General features: G+C 44.7%; 1 protein-coding gene across 2 annotated transcripts in view; it reads left to right on the forward strand.

Moving 5' to 3' along the window:
• The window catches only part of BCAR3 (BCAR3 adaptor protein, NSP family member), a 140,666-nt gene that overhangs the window by 113,121 nt on the left and 12,228 nt on the right, over nt 1-15,317 (forward strand). For both annotated transcript variants that reach the window (XM_044432198.1, XM_044432197.1), the window contains exons 5-8: nt 588-728; nt 7,755-8,197; nt 9,713-9,810; nt 12,254-12,885. In XM_044432198.1, the coding sequence (XP_044288133.1) occupies nt 588-728; nt 7,755-8,197; nt 9,713-9,810; nt 12,254-12,885 (1,314 nt within the window). The remainder of the gene's footprint in view (nt 1-587; nt 729-7,754; nt 8,198-9,712; nt 9,811-12,253; nt 12,886-15,317) is intronic.

The raw sequence follows: 15,317 nt of genomic DNA on the forward strand, positions 1-15,317 counted from the left end.
ATTGTTTGGCAACATTGTTCAGGCATAATTCCTAACCTTCACAAAACATGGAATTTGGGCCTGAGGCTTTTATATGGAGGAAGACCATCTAGCCCAGTATGGTCGGCATTGATGGACTGCAGTCTTCCAGGTTTCAGGCAACAGTCTTTCCTAACTCCATTTGGAGTTCTTGAGGGCTAAGACTAAGAACCTTTAGTGTGCAAAGCCTTTTTCTAACAACTGTTATGGCCTTTTCTCAAACTGGGTACCTCCCTCTCTCCCTTTCTTGCTCTCTCTCCATAAAGCACTTTTACTGGGCAGGTCCATAAATGACAAACACCAGTTATTATCTCAAGGATCCAGGTGTAACACTCATGATACATCTCACAATATGTAATCATTACCTAGCTTCTCACCTGTCAGTAGCTTTCACAAATACTGCTTAGGGATCAAAGGCTTGAAAACACATGAGCTCCATTGGCTATGGCATGTCTCCTGACCTGTGGGGCAGAACGAAAGTTTTGAGCAACATAAGGTTTTTCTCAGCAGACCTGAAATGACTGAGTGCTCTCAATCTCTCTTGCTCTCTTTCTCTTTCACTCTTGCAGTTCTCAAAGGAGAGAAATATGGAGCAACAAGTTATGGAAAATTCCCCAGAAAAACTGAAGAAAGAACTGGAAGAAGAGCTGCAGATGAGTGGTGAAGATTTGCGCAGTCATGCCTGGTATCACGGACGAATTCCACGACAGGTGCGTCCTCTCTTGGCCTTTGCCAGCATTTTTATGGCTAGCTGATTCTTGGTTGCTAAACTCACCTATGTTGCAGTTTCATTGTGAGTCTATCAGCCTCCTTTTTTCAGCAAACTGGTGGAATGCTTCTATGTATGCAAAGGTTCAAACCAAGCATCTATTCAGGAAAACAATGAGAAAACACTTGAGTGTGTTATTCTGGGAGGAGGATTGTTTAAGGACAGGAAACCCAGACGTTTATCCCTTCCTGACTCTGAGCGTAAAGCAAAACGTGAGTGCTGACATGGATACAGGTCAGTGTATCGGTTGCCCATTTGGAGCAGTGGTGATACAGAGGAGGGGGCATGTAAGATCCCAGTATTGCTTTCCCTGTCAATATTCCTCAGCCTGTTGCTTTATCTAGGAAAATATGTTCCCAATGAGATATGCCAGAACCCTTATTTGGTAGCATACCCCAATCTACTCTCACTCTGTGTGACTAGTATAGTTAGTTTCTGGGCCCTGTTATACCACCACCGAGAGCTACAAACTTCTCTGTGACCTGTGTTTACATTTCTGTAGTTGGGAGTATAGCCAGGCATTCAGAGTTTTGGCAGGGTTGCCACATAAGGACTGAATCCACTCCCTGGCACAGAATTTTGCATTCCAGCCTATTTTGAAAATCCCAGCTTTCTCAAGGAAAGCAACAACAAGCAAGTTTCCAATTCTTGCTTGTTCCTTTATTGTTCTAGGCCAGCTCTTTCCTGGAGAGAGAATTACAAATTTTTTGACAACCTGCATAAGTAAATGCTGGATGTTTCTTAAAGGATAAACTAAGATTATCTAACTTGGATAATTTATTCTGGGTTGGATCTAGTGCTATCATTCTGCAGACAGAATTGATTCTATCGGCAGAACCAAGATAAGATGAACTTCTCCCTCCGAGTGCATGACATGAATCTTCTAGTAGCTAAATTCTTATTTTTAATTTTGTAAACCACAGAATACACATGGCTCTGGCCACAAAAATGGCTTGATTCCAACTGAAAGTGGCAGCATGCTTATTCTAAAACTGAGTAAATATGAATGATGCTGTAGTGGTCACCTTTAAAAATGTGGATGTGGGAAGCCAGTTAAGGCATTAGGCAACACTTGTATGGAATTTCTTGCTTCTGTTCTTGTGTCTTTCACTCTCATCATTGACAGAATGAGATTTCGCACATCCCCAGGCTGTCATGTTATTTGTGCTAATTCCTATTAACACTAATAATGAGTTAGCACATTGTGAATCAGTAGAATTCCACCCGTCCAAAAAATGAATAACTAGTCCACAAGTCTACTGAATCTGCATAACTCAGAAAATGTTGATCCATTGTTGAATCAGCAAATTCAAATAATAGAAATCCAGATTTTGTAAACTGTTTTGAGGACATTATGCTAATCAAATGATATAGAAATGCTTTTTTCCTTCTTGTAAGCTGTCCTGAGATGCTTATAGTGGATGGCCTATCAAAGCTTTAAATAGATAGATAGATAGATAGATAGATAGATAGGTTTCAGTCCCTGCAGTAGCATGGAATTGCAGGGACGGTTTCAAGAAGGATAAACCTGAGAATGATCTGAGGTTAGTGAGGGGTGCAAATGAAAGACTGAGGAAAGAAATGTTGGTTCAGCTACTCAGTGAGGATAGCAAATGATAAAAGAAGACAAAGGCGGAAGTGTGCAATTGCTACTTTTTTTCCTAAAAGAGGGTCTATGGTCTCCCTGTACAGGCTGAAGAGGCAAGACTGCAGCATGAGATGGTTAGGCAAATGGTCGAGGAACACCTAATTGCGTTGAGAGAGTTCAACTCTCCAGGGCCCGATGAACTGCATGCTAGAGTAATAAAGGAAGGAACTCTCAGAACCACTGTCTATAATCCTTGAGAAATCAGGGAGAATGGGTGAATTGATGACTGGGAAACGGCTAATGTTGCCCCTTCCATCAAAAAGCGGGGAAAGAAGGAACCTTGGAACTACAGACCAGTCAGTCTGACATCATTTCCTGGGAAATTGTGGTGTAGATTATAAAGCAGTCAGTCTGTAAATGCCTTGAAAGCAATACAGTGATTACTAGAAGCTGGTGTGATTGGTCAAGAACGAACCCTGCTATATCTCATTTTTTTGACCTGGTAGAATTTGTGGACCATGAGATTGCTGTGGACATGACATATTTTAACTTAAGCAAAACTTTTGACAAAATGCTCCATGGTTACTAATGTATCCTGATTAGTAAACTAGCAAAAAGTAGTCTAAATGAAACAACAGTCAAGAATCCACAGTTGCCTACAGATTTGGACTCAGAGTGCTTTATCAATGACACCTTCTCAAACTGGAGAGAAGTAACACATGAAGAACCTTTGTTTGGGGTTCAGTCCTGGCCCAGGGCTCGTCAACATTTTTATTACTGACTTGGATAAGGGGGTGCAGGAAATACTTAATTTGCAGATGACAAAAAGTTGGCAGGAATAGGTTGGAGTGCTGGTCTGAAAACAGCACATGAAATTTAATATTGAGAAATGGCATCTAGGAAAATGAAATCAAGTGCATAGTTACAAGATGGAGGATACAGAGTTCAGCAATACAGACATGAGAAGGTTCTTGGAATTGTTGCAGATCACAAGATGAACATAAGGTGGCAATGATGTGGATGCAAAAAGGGGCAACTGCTATTTTGGGCTGCATTAATCCCTCTGAAAGCACATGAAGTATCAGTTCCACTCCACTCAGCACTGGTTAGACTTCATCTTGAGTAGTGCATCCAGTTCTGGGCACGACAGTATAAGAAAGATGCAGGCAACCTGGAAAGGTTCAGAGGATGAGGACAAAGATGAAAGAATCTGGCATATTTGGCTTTGTGGGGAGATACATGATAACACTCTTCAAGTCCTGGAAAGCTTCTCACACAGAGGGGGGCTGTTCTCTCTCACCCTAGAGCAGTGGTGGCAAACCTATGTCACGCCTGCCACAGCAGGAGCGCTGAGCCCTCTCTGTCGGCATGCAAGCCAAGCAACCCAGCATCGCCCCAGCAGCCGAGCATTGGATAACAGCGCACGTAGGGGCCATGCGCATGCTCAGAAAGGAGTAGTGGCGCCAGGTGATGATGTCACAGCCACGACTCATTAGCCGCAACTCGTCTGAGCTTTTGCATGGCCGGTCAGTAGATGCTTGGATGGGCTATGGGTTATTTTTTCTAAATTAAAACCTCAGTTTACAAGTTTTATTGCAATGTTTGCACTTTGTGATGAATAAGTGGGTGTTGGGTTGCAGTTTGGGCACTCAGTTTCTAAAGGATTCACCATCACTGGGTTGGGGTTAGAAAAATAAGGTGTCCTGGATGATTTTGATGGTTGGAAAGTGTTTAGGATGGGCAGAAATGATGAGCAGTGCAGACATAGGTACTCAAGGAAGGCTTTTTCAACATTGCATTATTTTCAAAGGTATTTTATCCCTCTATTACTGTTAGGGGACTGCACCAGGTTAGGGTTAGAGGTTAGAAAGATGAGGTATCCTGGCATGGGTTTGATGGTTGGAATTTGTTTGGAATGGGCAGAAATGATGAGCAGTGCAGAAAAAGCTACTCAAGGAAGTCTTTTTCAAAATTGCCCTCTTTTCATTGGAACTTTAGCCCTATATTAGGGTTTAGGGGAGTGCACCAGGGTAGGTTAGGGTTAGAAAGATGAGCTGTCCTGCCATGGTTATTATGGTTGGAATGTGTTTGGAATGGGCAGAAATGATGAGTAGTGCAGAAAAGGCTACCGAAGGAAGGCTCTTTTAAAATCGCCCTCTTTTCAATGTTACTTTAGGCCTATGTAAGGGTTCGGGGAGTGCACGAGGGTAGGGTTAGGGTTAGAAAATGTGGTGTCCTGGCATGGTTTTGATGGTTGGAGTGTGTTTGGAATGGGCAGAAAAGATGAGCAGTGCAGAAAAAACTACTCAAGGAAGGCTTATTCAAAATTACATTATTTTCAAATGTATTTTATCCCTCTGTTTGGGTTAGGGGGTTGCACCAGGGCTGGTTTGGGTTTGGAAAGATGAGCTGTCCTGGCATGGTTATGATGGTGGGAATGTGTTTGAAACAGGCAGAATGATGAGCTGTGCAGAAAAAGCTGCTCAGGGAAGTCTATTCTTAAGAAACACCCTCTTTTCAATGGATTTTTGGTGCTATATTAGGGTTAGGGGAGTGCACCAGGGTAGTATTAGGGTTAGAAGAATGAGGTGTCCTGGTATGGTTATTATTGTTGGAATGTGTTTGGAATAGGCAGAAATGATGAGCAGTGCGGAAAATGATACTGAAGGAAAGCTTTTTCAAAACCGCCCTCTTTTCTATGGAACTTTAGCTCTATATTAGGTTGAAATTTTTTTTTTTTAGGTTGAAATCTAGGGTGGTGCACTTGTGTAGAGTTAGGGTTAGAAAGATGAGGTGTCCAGGCATGGTTTTGATGGTGGGCATGTGTTTGGAATGGGCAGAAATGATGAGCTGTGTAGGAAAAGCTCCTGAAGGAAGGCTTTTTCAAATTCTCCCTCTTTTTAATGGAACTTTAAGCCTATATTAGGGTTAGGGGAGTGCACTGGGGTAGCGGCAGGGCAGTGGTGGAGAACCTATGTCAAACATGGTACAGTGGGCATGCATAGCCCTCTCTATCGGCACACGAGCCAAGTCGCCATAGCATCGCCCCAGCAGCTGATGATCAGATATCAGCACACATCAGGGCTATGCGCATGCTCAGGAAACAGTCGTGGGGCCAGGCGATGATTTCACGAGCCACGGCTCATTAGCCACGACTCGTTCAAGGTTTCGCATGGCCGGTCAGTGCACTGCTAAGGATAGATAGATAGATAGATTTGCTTGTACTGGCTGTAAGGTGTTTTTTCTAACCAAAACCTCAGTTTTAAGGTTTTATTGTAGTGTTTGCACTTTTCGATAAATAGGTGGGTTTTGGGTTGCCCTTTGGGCACTTGATCTCTCAAAGGTTCGGCATCACTGCCCTTGGGTATAGGACATGGAATATCAGGCTCAGCGTGTGGTTTGAAGAAAGAACCATGTTGAAGCTAAGCTGGTCTGGGGCTGGCCTGAGCTTGGTGGGGAAACCCCCTGGGGACTGCAGGTAGCCACCTTGAGTTCCACAATGGAAGAAATATGGGATATAGATATAATAAATAGTAAGTTACAGGAAATCAGTTTCTGGCTGAACTTAAGGAAAAAACTACCTACCTGAATGTTAAGAGCAATATGGGAGTGAAATAGATTACCTGAGAAGATCATGGGCTTTCTCACATTGGAGGCATCCAAGATGGAGAGGGACAGCTGGTAGACAGAGAAGTGGGGAGACAGTTTTGACCCTGCCTGTTGCCAAAATTTGCCACTGGACAGAAAAAATAATTTGCCCACCTTAGGTCTCTGGTGCCTGTCATTCTGAGGGCTGGAGGTATTCTGAGCGGGCACTTTGAGGAGGAAATAGAACTGTTTTGTTTTTAAGTGTCTGTTTTTATGGATTTTTGTAAACTGTCCAGAGAGCTTCGGCTGTGGGGCAGCATAGAAATTGAAAACATGAATAAGGGTAGGAAAAAAATGAAAAACAACCACCATGGGAACCAAGCACAGCTGTGCGGACTGTTTGGGATGAGGAGGAGTGGCTTGAACCTTCCCACCCCTTTACTGTGGCCCTGATGAACACTAACCAGCTAATACAGGCAGAAAGCCATTTCATGAATGCCACAATAGGTTGAGTGGGAAGGTTCAAGCCCTTCCTTGTTACACCTTGTGGTCCTCAGAGTTGTGTATCCATTCAACTCTGGAACTCCCTGCTTCTTGATCGTCAGAAATGACTTCCTTTAAGTAAGATGATAATAACTTAAATTGGCAACTTCCATGTCCCATGGCAAGTTGGAGAAGGCTGATTTACACCATTCCATATACCATCACAGGCTTGCATCTTTCCAGGGCTAGGATGCTTAAAGTTCCTTGCATTTGGAACCCTTTGTTGGCTTGCACAGAGCAGTGTGCATTGTACCCTGGGAAGTTTCAGAAGAGCTTTTACATTCCAGAAGAGTCTTGTAGCAGCAGAAAAGGTTTTAGAGTGGTGCATGGATCTGGAGTTTATTGAGGCAAGAGTTCTCACAGGCAACAGCTTCCGGTATTAGCTGTGTTAGATGGATTGCAAACACAGCAGGCCTCCATGTCTGAGCTGCAAACAAAGTGAGCCAGGTGAATACTAAAGCTCACCAGATGCTTTCTGATTATCAATGCACTTCACAGTACAGTATGTCACAAAATCACAACCCCTGTTCGCATATTCTCAATAAGTAACAAATTTTGAAGGCTCACAGTCCGCGTGCACCCTCTAATTTGCAAAGTTTCCCCCTTAATTAAATCAAAGAAGGAATCTTTTGTTGATGGGGGACTGCCAAGTACACATTAGAATTTCCTCCTCCTATTTTTCTTGCAAGTAGCTCCTGAATCTAAAACACAAGACCTTGGCTTTGATTCCAAAAAGTTGTAAAGATCAGAACAAACTTTTCACCTTTGGTAGGCTATTTCTTGAATTCTACCTGTGCTTCTAGATAAATCAGAATTTGAGCAGACAAGAAGACATTTTTTTCACAAGATCCCAATAGAGCAGCTAAAATTGTCTGTGTTGGGCATTGAACTAAGGGCAATACCAGATGAGACAGAACAGCTGATTAAAGCTTGGTGGAGCATTTACATGGAAAAACTGGGCTATTGGTTGATAAATGCTCCAGAAAAGGAGAGAATGTGACTGAGCCAACTTTGCTGAACATTGGTGATGGACAGATTCTAGAACAAATCTTGGATATACTTTTTATCTCCCTTCCACAACCTGGATATTTATGTGTAAAAGATGTTTGGATTTAGTTGTATGTTTTTGTTTCCTAAAGAAGGAATGAGATAATGCAGAAGCTTTCAATAGAATAAACTAAGCAGCAGGAGTATCGGATAGCAACTAATCATATTTTGATCCAAACAGTCATCTTCTTTCTCCTCAAGGTTGCTGAGAGTCTGGTTCAGCGGGATGGAGATTTCTTGATTAGAGACTCTCTCTCCAGCCCTGGGAATTTTGTTCTTACCTGTCAGTGGAAAAACATCTCCCAGCACTTCAAGATCAATAAAACTGTTTTGAGACTCAACGAATCTTACTGTCGTGTCCAATACCACTTTGAGGATGAAAGTTTTGACAGCATCCCCGGCCTGGTTCGGTGCTATGTGGGAAACCGCAGGCGAATTTCAAAGCAGAGTGGAGCAATTATATTCCAGCCCATCAACAGGACCGTTCCGCTGAGGTGTCTGGAGGAAAAGTACAGTGTCTCTCCCATTCTACAAAGAGAGGGCAGTGTTACTGAGGGACAAGGAGAAACTCCCAAGAGACTGAGCCTTAATCTATGCAATCGGCAGGCTAGGGAGCAGAATTCAATCCGAGGAAACCTTTTAAGGTACTGTAACCTTGTTCCATGGGAAAGTGGAAAACTGGATCGTGCCTCAACTACATTATGTTTCTAAGGGCCGTGCGAACTGTGGTGCAAAAGATCTTTGCGTGGGTCTCTTGGCATCATTTTTAAAGCTTAAAAACAGTTCTGGGAAGCTTGATGTGGCCCAAATGGGTGGTTGGGCTCCTTAACCCGTTTTCCCTACTGGGTTCCCCAATCAAAAAACTGCTATTAGACTAACTGGGGGAGAGGGGGGGAGACTGGTGCCTCCACCTGCTAATTTTCTCCTCTGAGACAGTTTAGGAAGCCCCCCCACCCACCTCCCGTGCTGGAACTGAAGCCCGTGTATACATTTGTCCTCACAACAACCCAGTGAGGTAGGTTCTGCTAAGTGACTGGCTCAGGATCACCCAGTAAGCCACATGGCCGAGTGGAATTTGAACTCAAGCCTTTCCAGTCCCCATCCAACACTGTAACTACTGCACCAAGCTAGCTTTAGTTGAAGGCGCTTAGTTTTAACACAGTTACTTCAGGCTATTTTGGATCTGGCATGTTCTCATTAACAGAGACTGTAAAAAGACTAAAGACAGACTTTCCTTCTTGCAGCAGAGCCTCATTGCTATTCCAGATTTGAAAAGTGAGAACACTCCAGGCATCGCACTTGGCCTAGGTTTCGGCCTGTGTGTGCCTCGAGGGCAGATTCTTCTGCAACATCACTCAGAGATTGGGGGTCAGTGAATGATCAGGCCATAGCTGATGCTGATCCAGTAGTTTGATTTGAAGGAGGCAAAACCAGAGCTGCAGGCAGTTGTGCAGCTTCTGCCGTGGCCTAGTGGAGTGGTTGTCTCCACCAGGGGCATGTGAAATACTTTGCCTTAAAGGAACAGCTCCTAACAAAATACTGTCCCTAGAAAAATTAATTTCCCTCTAGCTACTGTGGCAGTTGTAGCTAATTTCAAGGGGAACAGAAAAGCCTAAGGGAGGTGGCAGATTGCATCACAAAAGTTCCTCGGCTTCGCTCTGCAAATCCTGGATCCCATATGCCTCTGGCCTGGAGATAAGCAAGCGGGTAGGGTGGGCAACGTCTTTGCATGTTTAGTGGCCGAGGAGCCAGGCGTAAATTGGACCCTCTTGCCAGCTGCTTCCTGTGATGTTAGTAGCTGCAGCACCACCCGCCGGCTGTTTCAGCGGTGGCACTGCGGCACAGTGGAGGGTAGGCAGACAGCCCTGGGAGTGATCTCAGAGTGAGTCAGACCGCTTGGTTTTCTTGCTAGAGGCCTTGATTTATCATACCTGCTAAGAAGTCCTGGCACTTTGACTCCATAAGCCTGGTGCCTTAGGACAGACGTAATTTCTCCTATTCCTTCTCCTGCAACCCCCACAGTCTGCAAACCAGGCTGGGATCTAGTTATCCTGAGGCTTCCAGAGGAGAGGAGAAGACCATGCCCCAAAATGAAGAGCTGAACTCTAAAAAAGTCTGAATTACATTTTGTGTCTCTTTTTTTTTCCTTCTTCTTCTAGAAACAAGGAAAAAAGTGGTAGCCACCCAGCATGTTTGGATCATGTGCAGGAAAAGAGATTCCCCCCGAAGGCTCAGTCAGAAAGCTATCTGCCAATAGGTATGTCAGGCATGGATCAAGAGTAAATGTGAACTGAATTCCATTAGTGGACTGGCTGAATGCTCTGCAGAACGTGTAGGACATGGGTGTACAGATCTCAGGGCCTCGCTCTTGTTTTTGTGCTGCGTGTGTTTGGAGAAACCAAAGGAGAGATGAAAGGGTGGGACCTGGTTTTGCCTCACCTCTCTGGAGGATGAGGGGCTTCCTTGCACACACACGTGCGCTCCCTCTCTCTCTCCCTCTCTCTCTCTCCCTCTCTCCCCCTCTCCCCCCCCTCTCTCTCACACACACACACACAGAGTGAGTGAGAGAGAGAGAGAGAGAGATTGATTCAGTCAGTCAGTCAGTCAGTCAGCCAGGGAGAGCTTTGCTTCTCAAGTGCCAGGCTTTGTATGTGCCTCAAAGTCCCCCTAGGTGTCCCCTGCCCCGCAGGTGTTTCCATGCCCCTGCCATGCCTCCTCGTGTGCTCAGGTTCCCTGCTTCAGCCAGTGTTCTTCCGCGCAGAATGCGGGGCCCTCCCGGTGAGACACAAGCCCTTGTTTTGGTTCTGCCCATCAGATTCAGTTACAAACCAGCTCCTATTCTAAGCCCTGGAGATTTTCCACCTCTGACTGCACAGCCTGTAATATCATCACACTCACCACAGATTGATGTGACAGTGCAGCTGCTTTGTATTTCTGGGATTTTCGACGGGAGGATCGACACAGTGCTGGAGTTTGCTGCTGAACGGTCTCTAAACCGAAGTACGTGGCATGGGGAAGAATTTGTGTGATCTGGAACGTTTTAGCCCAGGAAATAATGGCCATCTGAGAATGCTCCAGCAGCGGCGGATGGGGCCGGTTCACTCATTCAGTTCAGATGTGAACAGGCTTTGTGGGGGAAGGGCTTGTGGGGTGTTGTGCGTGTTGCCGAGGGAGGGGTGCCCTGGAAAGCCATTTCTTTCCTTCTTCCACATTAGCTTGTGCTGCTCCAGGGCATTGCAGAAAATGACAGGTATTGGGATACTTCATAGGAACATAGGAAGCTTCCTCATCGGTTGGTCCATCGAGCCCAGAGGTGCTGGCACTGACTGTCGGCAGCTGAGCTCCAGGGTGTCAGCCAGAGTTCTTTCCTAGCCGTACCTGGAGATTTGAGGAATCAAATGCAAACTGTCCGCTGAGCCAGGCCTTTTCATATATCCTCACTAAGCCTTCCTCCCCAGGTATGCAGTGCCCAGGTGGTGAGCACATGGCAACATGCAGAGAAGAAAAGAGGGCTGGGGACAGGGAAAGATGCATTCTTCTTATTATTGTGCTGCATTTATATCCCACCTTTCTTTCTCTTGCAAGGAACCCATGGCGACTTACAGATTTCTTCTCCTCTCCATTTTCTCCTTCCTATAGCACTGTGAGGCAGGTTGGGCTAAGAGACTCTGACTAGCCCACAGTCTCATGGCTGAGTGGGGACCAGACCCCAGCTTCCATCTAGTACTCTTAACCAGAACAGCATACGGGTCGTCATGGCCATATTCTCTGAGAAACAGAAAGAGGACAACTGGGGCCTGCAACAAAATGTTGCAGTGTAACATGCCACTATTAAGGATTCCAGCCACTCCAGCCCTTCTCACAGACACTCCGTTCCGTCTCCACTCTCCCTGATATTTCACTGGCTTGTCAAAAGTTGACCCGCATTCTGTGACCACTGAGCCTGGTCAGTTCTCTTTTAACTGGGTTTCCCCCCTTCACTCCTAGAAGTTTTTTTCCCTATTTTTTCCTTTTCCTTGGACTTCTGCAGACCTATTGGGTTTCATGAGCCTGCTGATATCAAACTCTTGTGCATGAATTTGACTGTATAAGAATCGGCCTATATAAGAATTGGCCTATTCTTGTGCATGAATTTGAGAATTTAAGAATTGGCCTATTATAATGAGATCACAGTTCATTCATCGCACTACTCTCACTTCCTTATCAGGAAAGCACCATCTTCTTGGCACCCTTGCCTGCCTCACATGGTCTCTCTATTTATTCCAGTGTCTGAGCTGCTTTACAAAATTATATAGGAAAAAGAAGAAAAAAAAAAAACACAGTCCCCTGCCCCAATGAGCTGACAATCAAAATGTAACACCAATGGAGATGACAGTAGGGGGAAGGACTGGCAAATGCAATTGGCATGTACATGTCCTTGCCTCCTCGTTGAAGTAAAGATCTTTGGGCCATAGCTTATGGGCCAGTGCATGCATTGCTTCAATTTCTGGAAGTTGAAATTATCTTATAAAAACATTATCCTCCGGCTAGATCACAGGGTGCCTGAGAGATCACCTTTTCCATTTAGGTCGTGCTGTGTTCTAAGGGAGAGACCTTGCTTACTGCACTCCAGCCCATGGAGGTTTGTTTGGTTGTGGTGCAGAAGAGAGTTTTCTCGGCTGTTTAACGTTTGCGTATCTGCTCCCTGTTTTATTCTCCAGGTTCAAGGTATCCATCTCAGGGAACTGAAAGTGAAACTAGTCCTTCTCCAAAGTCACCAGCATTCCGAACAGGCAGTGAACCTGCTCTGAGTCCCCTGGTCTTCCAGAGATTCGCCTCTGAATTGCAAGTCAGCGATATTCTCCGGGGTTCCGACAGCCAGCTGTACCCCAAGCCACCCCCCAAGCCAAGCAAAGTGCCCTTTTTGAGACCCACACACAGCTCAGAGAGCCCATATTGCGAACTGAACACGGCCATTCCCACAGACAGCCAGGGGGCAAAGCAACCTTTGTGTGCGAAGAACAGCTTTGTCGAGCATCTTACAACACACGAGAACGGGACCCATTCATCCAGGGATTCCGAAATGAGCTACTTGATTCTGGACGACCATGGTTCTCTGCTGAGCTCGGTGGATCCTCTTGCAGCCCAGACAGAGATGAGCAAAGAGAGCAGCGTCTTTGTTGCACCAGTTCTCGAGATGGTCTCTGGTTTCAGGCCGAATGATTTTGAGTCAAAACTCCTTCCCCTGGAAAACAAGCCCTTGGAGACAGCAATGTTGAAAAGAGTGAAGGAAGTGTTCACTAACAACCATGCCAAGGTCATTGCTCAGCATATACTTAAGATGGACTGCAAGGTAAAGCTCTGCTTCTTTCAGAAATTGTACTAAATGGAAATGATTATAAAGGCCTTTAAAAAAGGCCTTGTTTGATTACATCCAGCAATGCACCTAACCTGTTCTCACCAGAATCAAGTGTCCTTGGGTGTTCAGCTACAATAGGGTGTGCATTTCTATAATATAATACATTTTGTATCCCACCTTTTCCCTCTTGCAAGGAAGCCAAGGTGGTTTACAAAGCTGTCCTCTCCATTTTATCATCATCATAACCCTGTGGTTGACCCACAGTGGGCAAGTGAGGAGAAGAACCCAGGTCCCAAAGACCCAGCCCAGCACTCTGACACTTCCGCTCACTGGTTTGTAATTATGTATTCAGCACATTTCATTAACATCCTTGGTACAATCTGTAATAAGCATGTGATGTGTAATAAGCATGTGATATGCTTGCCAAATTAAAGCAGATCAAAGCTAGGGGATCTGACAGAACTCATCCAGAAGGAATTCTTATTCTCACTGGGCCGATGGATTCCAGCTCGCCTTTCTGGACAGATGACTCACTGCACGTACGAGCAAAAGGGTTACTGGTTGAAGCATCTTGGTGGAAAGTTGGTACTGACCCAATTTCCATGGAACCCCAGCAGACCTTGGGTTAACTGATCAACACTTTACTGGGGTTGCATGCTTTCACCATTTTGAATATTCAGCTTCTTATCAGTCTGATTGAAGGTTATTTTATGAAGTGTGAATCCAGATATTATGATTATTTGTGGGTTAAGCAACCAACAGTCAACCTATGCTTAGTTAATAGGTTAACTTGTGAGTTATTTAACCCGCAGTTAAGCTGTAGTGTCCAGGAAATGTCCTTCAGTCAGTTTGATCAGATTCAAAATGGAGGTGGCACATATGGGGTGAAGTCCACAGTTTGCCACTCTTTTGTGCAAACAGGTTATGACTGTAGGGTTTGGATTACGTGGCTGCTGGGGTCCTTCCCTGAGCTCAGATTCTCTGGGCATAATGGGCATTACTTTAGATATGTATCTAGCAGCAGCCTTTCCTTTTTTATACTGCAGTTGGTGGGAGGTGATGATCCTGATCTTTAATACCCTTTTACCCTGTGCTAGGGTCCTGATCCAGATTGGGAGCAAATAATCTAGAGTTAAGCTGGAAAAATGACTTAGCTGCTAGAATCACATTTAAAGTAGTGTCTGTTCTGGCCCTTAGAAAGATAGAATGGCACAAAATGAAGAGATAGCAGTCATGGGGGTCTGCTTCTGGTAAAGCGTCTGGAAATACTCAGGACCTTGCAATTTCAGGACAGGGTTAAGAGCTTGACAGTACTATATAAGTATAGATTCTTCTTGGTATATTTCTTCTTGGTTTATGGATTGTTCATTAGTTTTGGTAAAAGACCAGATGGCTTTAGGCACTGGGTGCTTTTGGTCCATGGCATTTGATAGCAAGGGAATTCATAACGAGATGGACTCAAGGTACCCAGGTCTGTGATTCTTTGCATGTGAACTCCACCCTATAGAAGAGCTGCCTTTGAAATATATGGAGCTATTGATTCTTTTGGCAATAAAAGGTTTGGATTTTCCTGGCAGAGAATTTTTTGTGCATAAACACTGGCAATTTAAGCAGGATGGTTTTGCAGGGGTTGGTGTTCTTCGTATTAGTGTGTTTCACCGTGTTTCTGTTCATTTTCATTCTGTGTTTTAATGAGGACATTTTTAATTCAGATGTTGTTATTACCTGCCTTTAGTGTCAAGTTTTTAGGCAGAAAGACAGGATATGAATTGATAAATGCGACATCACTAGAAATATTGTTGGGCGTTTACTCATACCTTTTAGAAAACAATAAGGCACAGACTTTGCCTTGTACCTAAAGCATAAGTGAGGAAAGCAGATAACAAGAGCAAGCAGATGTGTTGAAGTACATCATCTGCAAGTCCCAAAACATCACTGTCAGGGATTATGGGGGTTGTAGTCCGAAATATCTGGAGGGCACTAGGCTGCCTTCCTCTGAATCAAGGCCTGATCAAGGTGAACTGCAGCAGTTGCTTGTGATATACCCAGCAACGTATCCTGAGAGTGGCTGTTGGTGCTGATGTTGTTTAACATTTCCAGAATCAGGTTTATTTCCACAGCAATCAACTTGCTTTTGCAGGGGACCCCACAAGCCAGTCATCTACTATGCGGATACATTTTTAATCTCAGCTTACTAGCTGGATCAAAATTGGAGGCTGGACAACTCCAAACTGCTGTGATATCTTGTGTGTCTCATCTCATGGTTAGAAGCTGGTGAAGCCAGCCTTTAAAAGCAAAATGGGGTTGCGTGCCTTAAAAGCCATTTTCCCTTTCATGGCAATTTCCTGTTCCAATCACTCTGAAGCCCTTCTTAGTCACCTCCCAAGGGTCAAATGGCATTCTCTCCCTGCAGCAGGCTCTCTGCT

The sequence above is a fragment of the Varanus komodoensis genome, unplaced genomic scaffold, assembly GCF_004798865.1.
Source record: "Varanus komodoensis strain SLA01 unplaced genomic scaffold, ASM479886v1 scaffold24, whole genome shotgun sequence".
Lineage (NCBI taxonomy): Eukaryota > Metazoa > Chordata > Lepidosauria > Squamata > Varanidae > Varanus > Varanus komodoensis.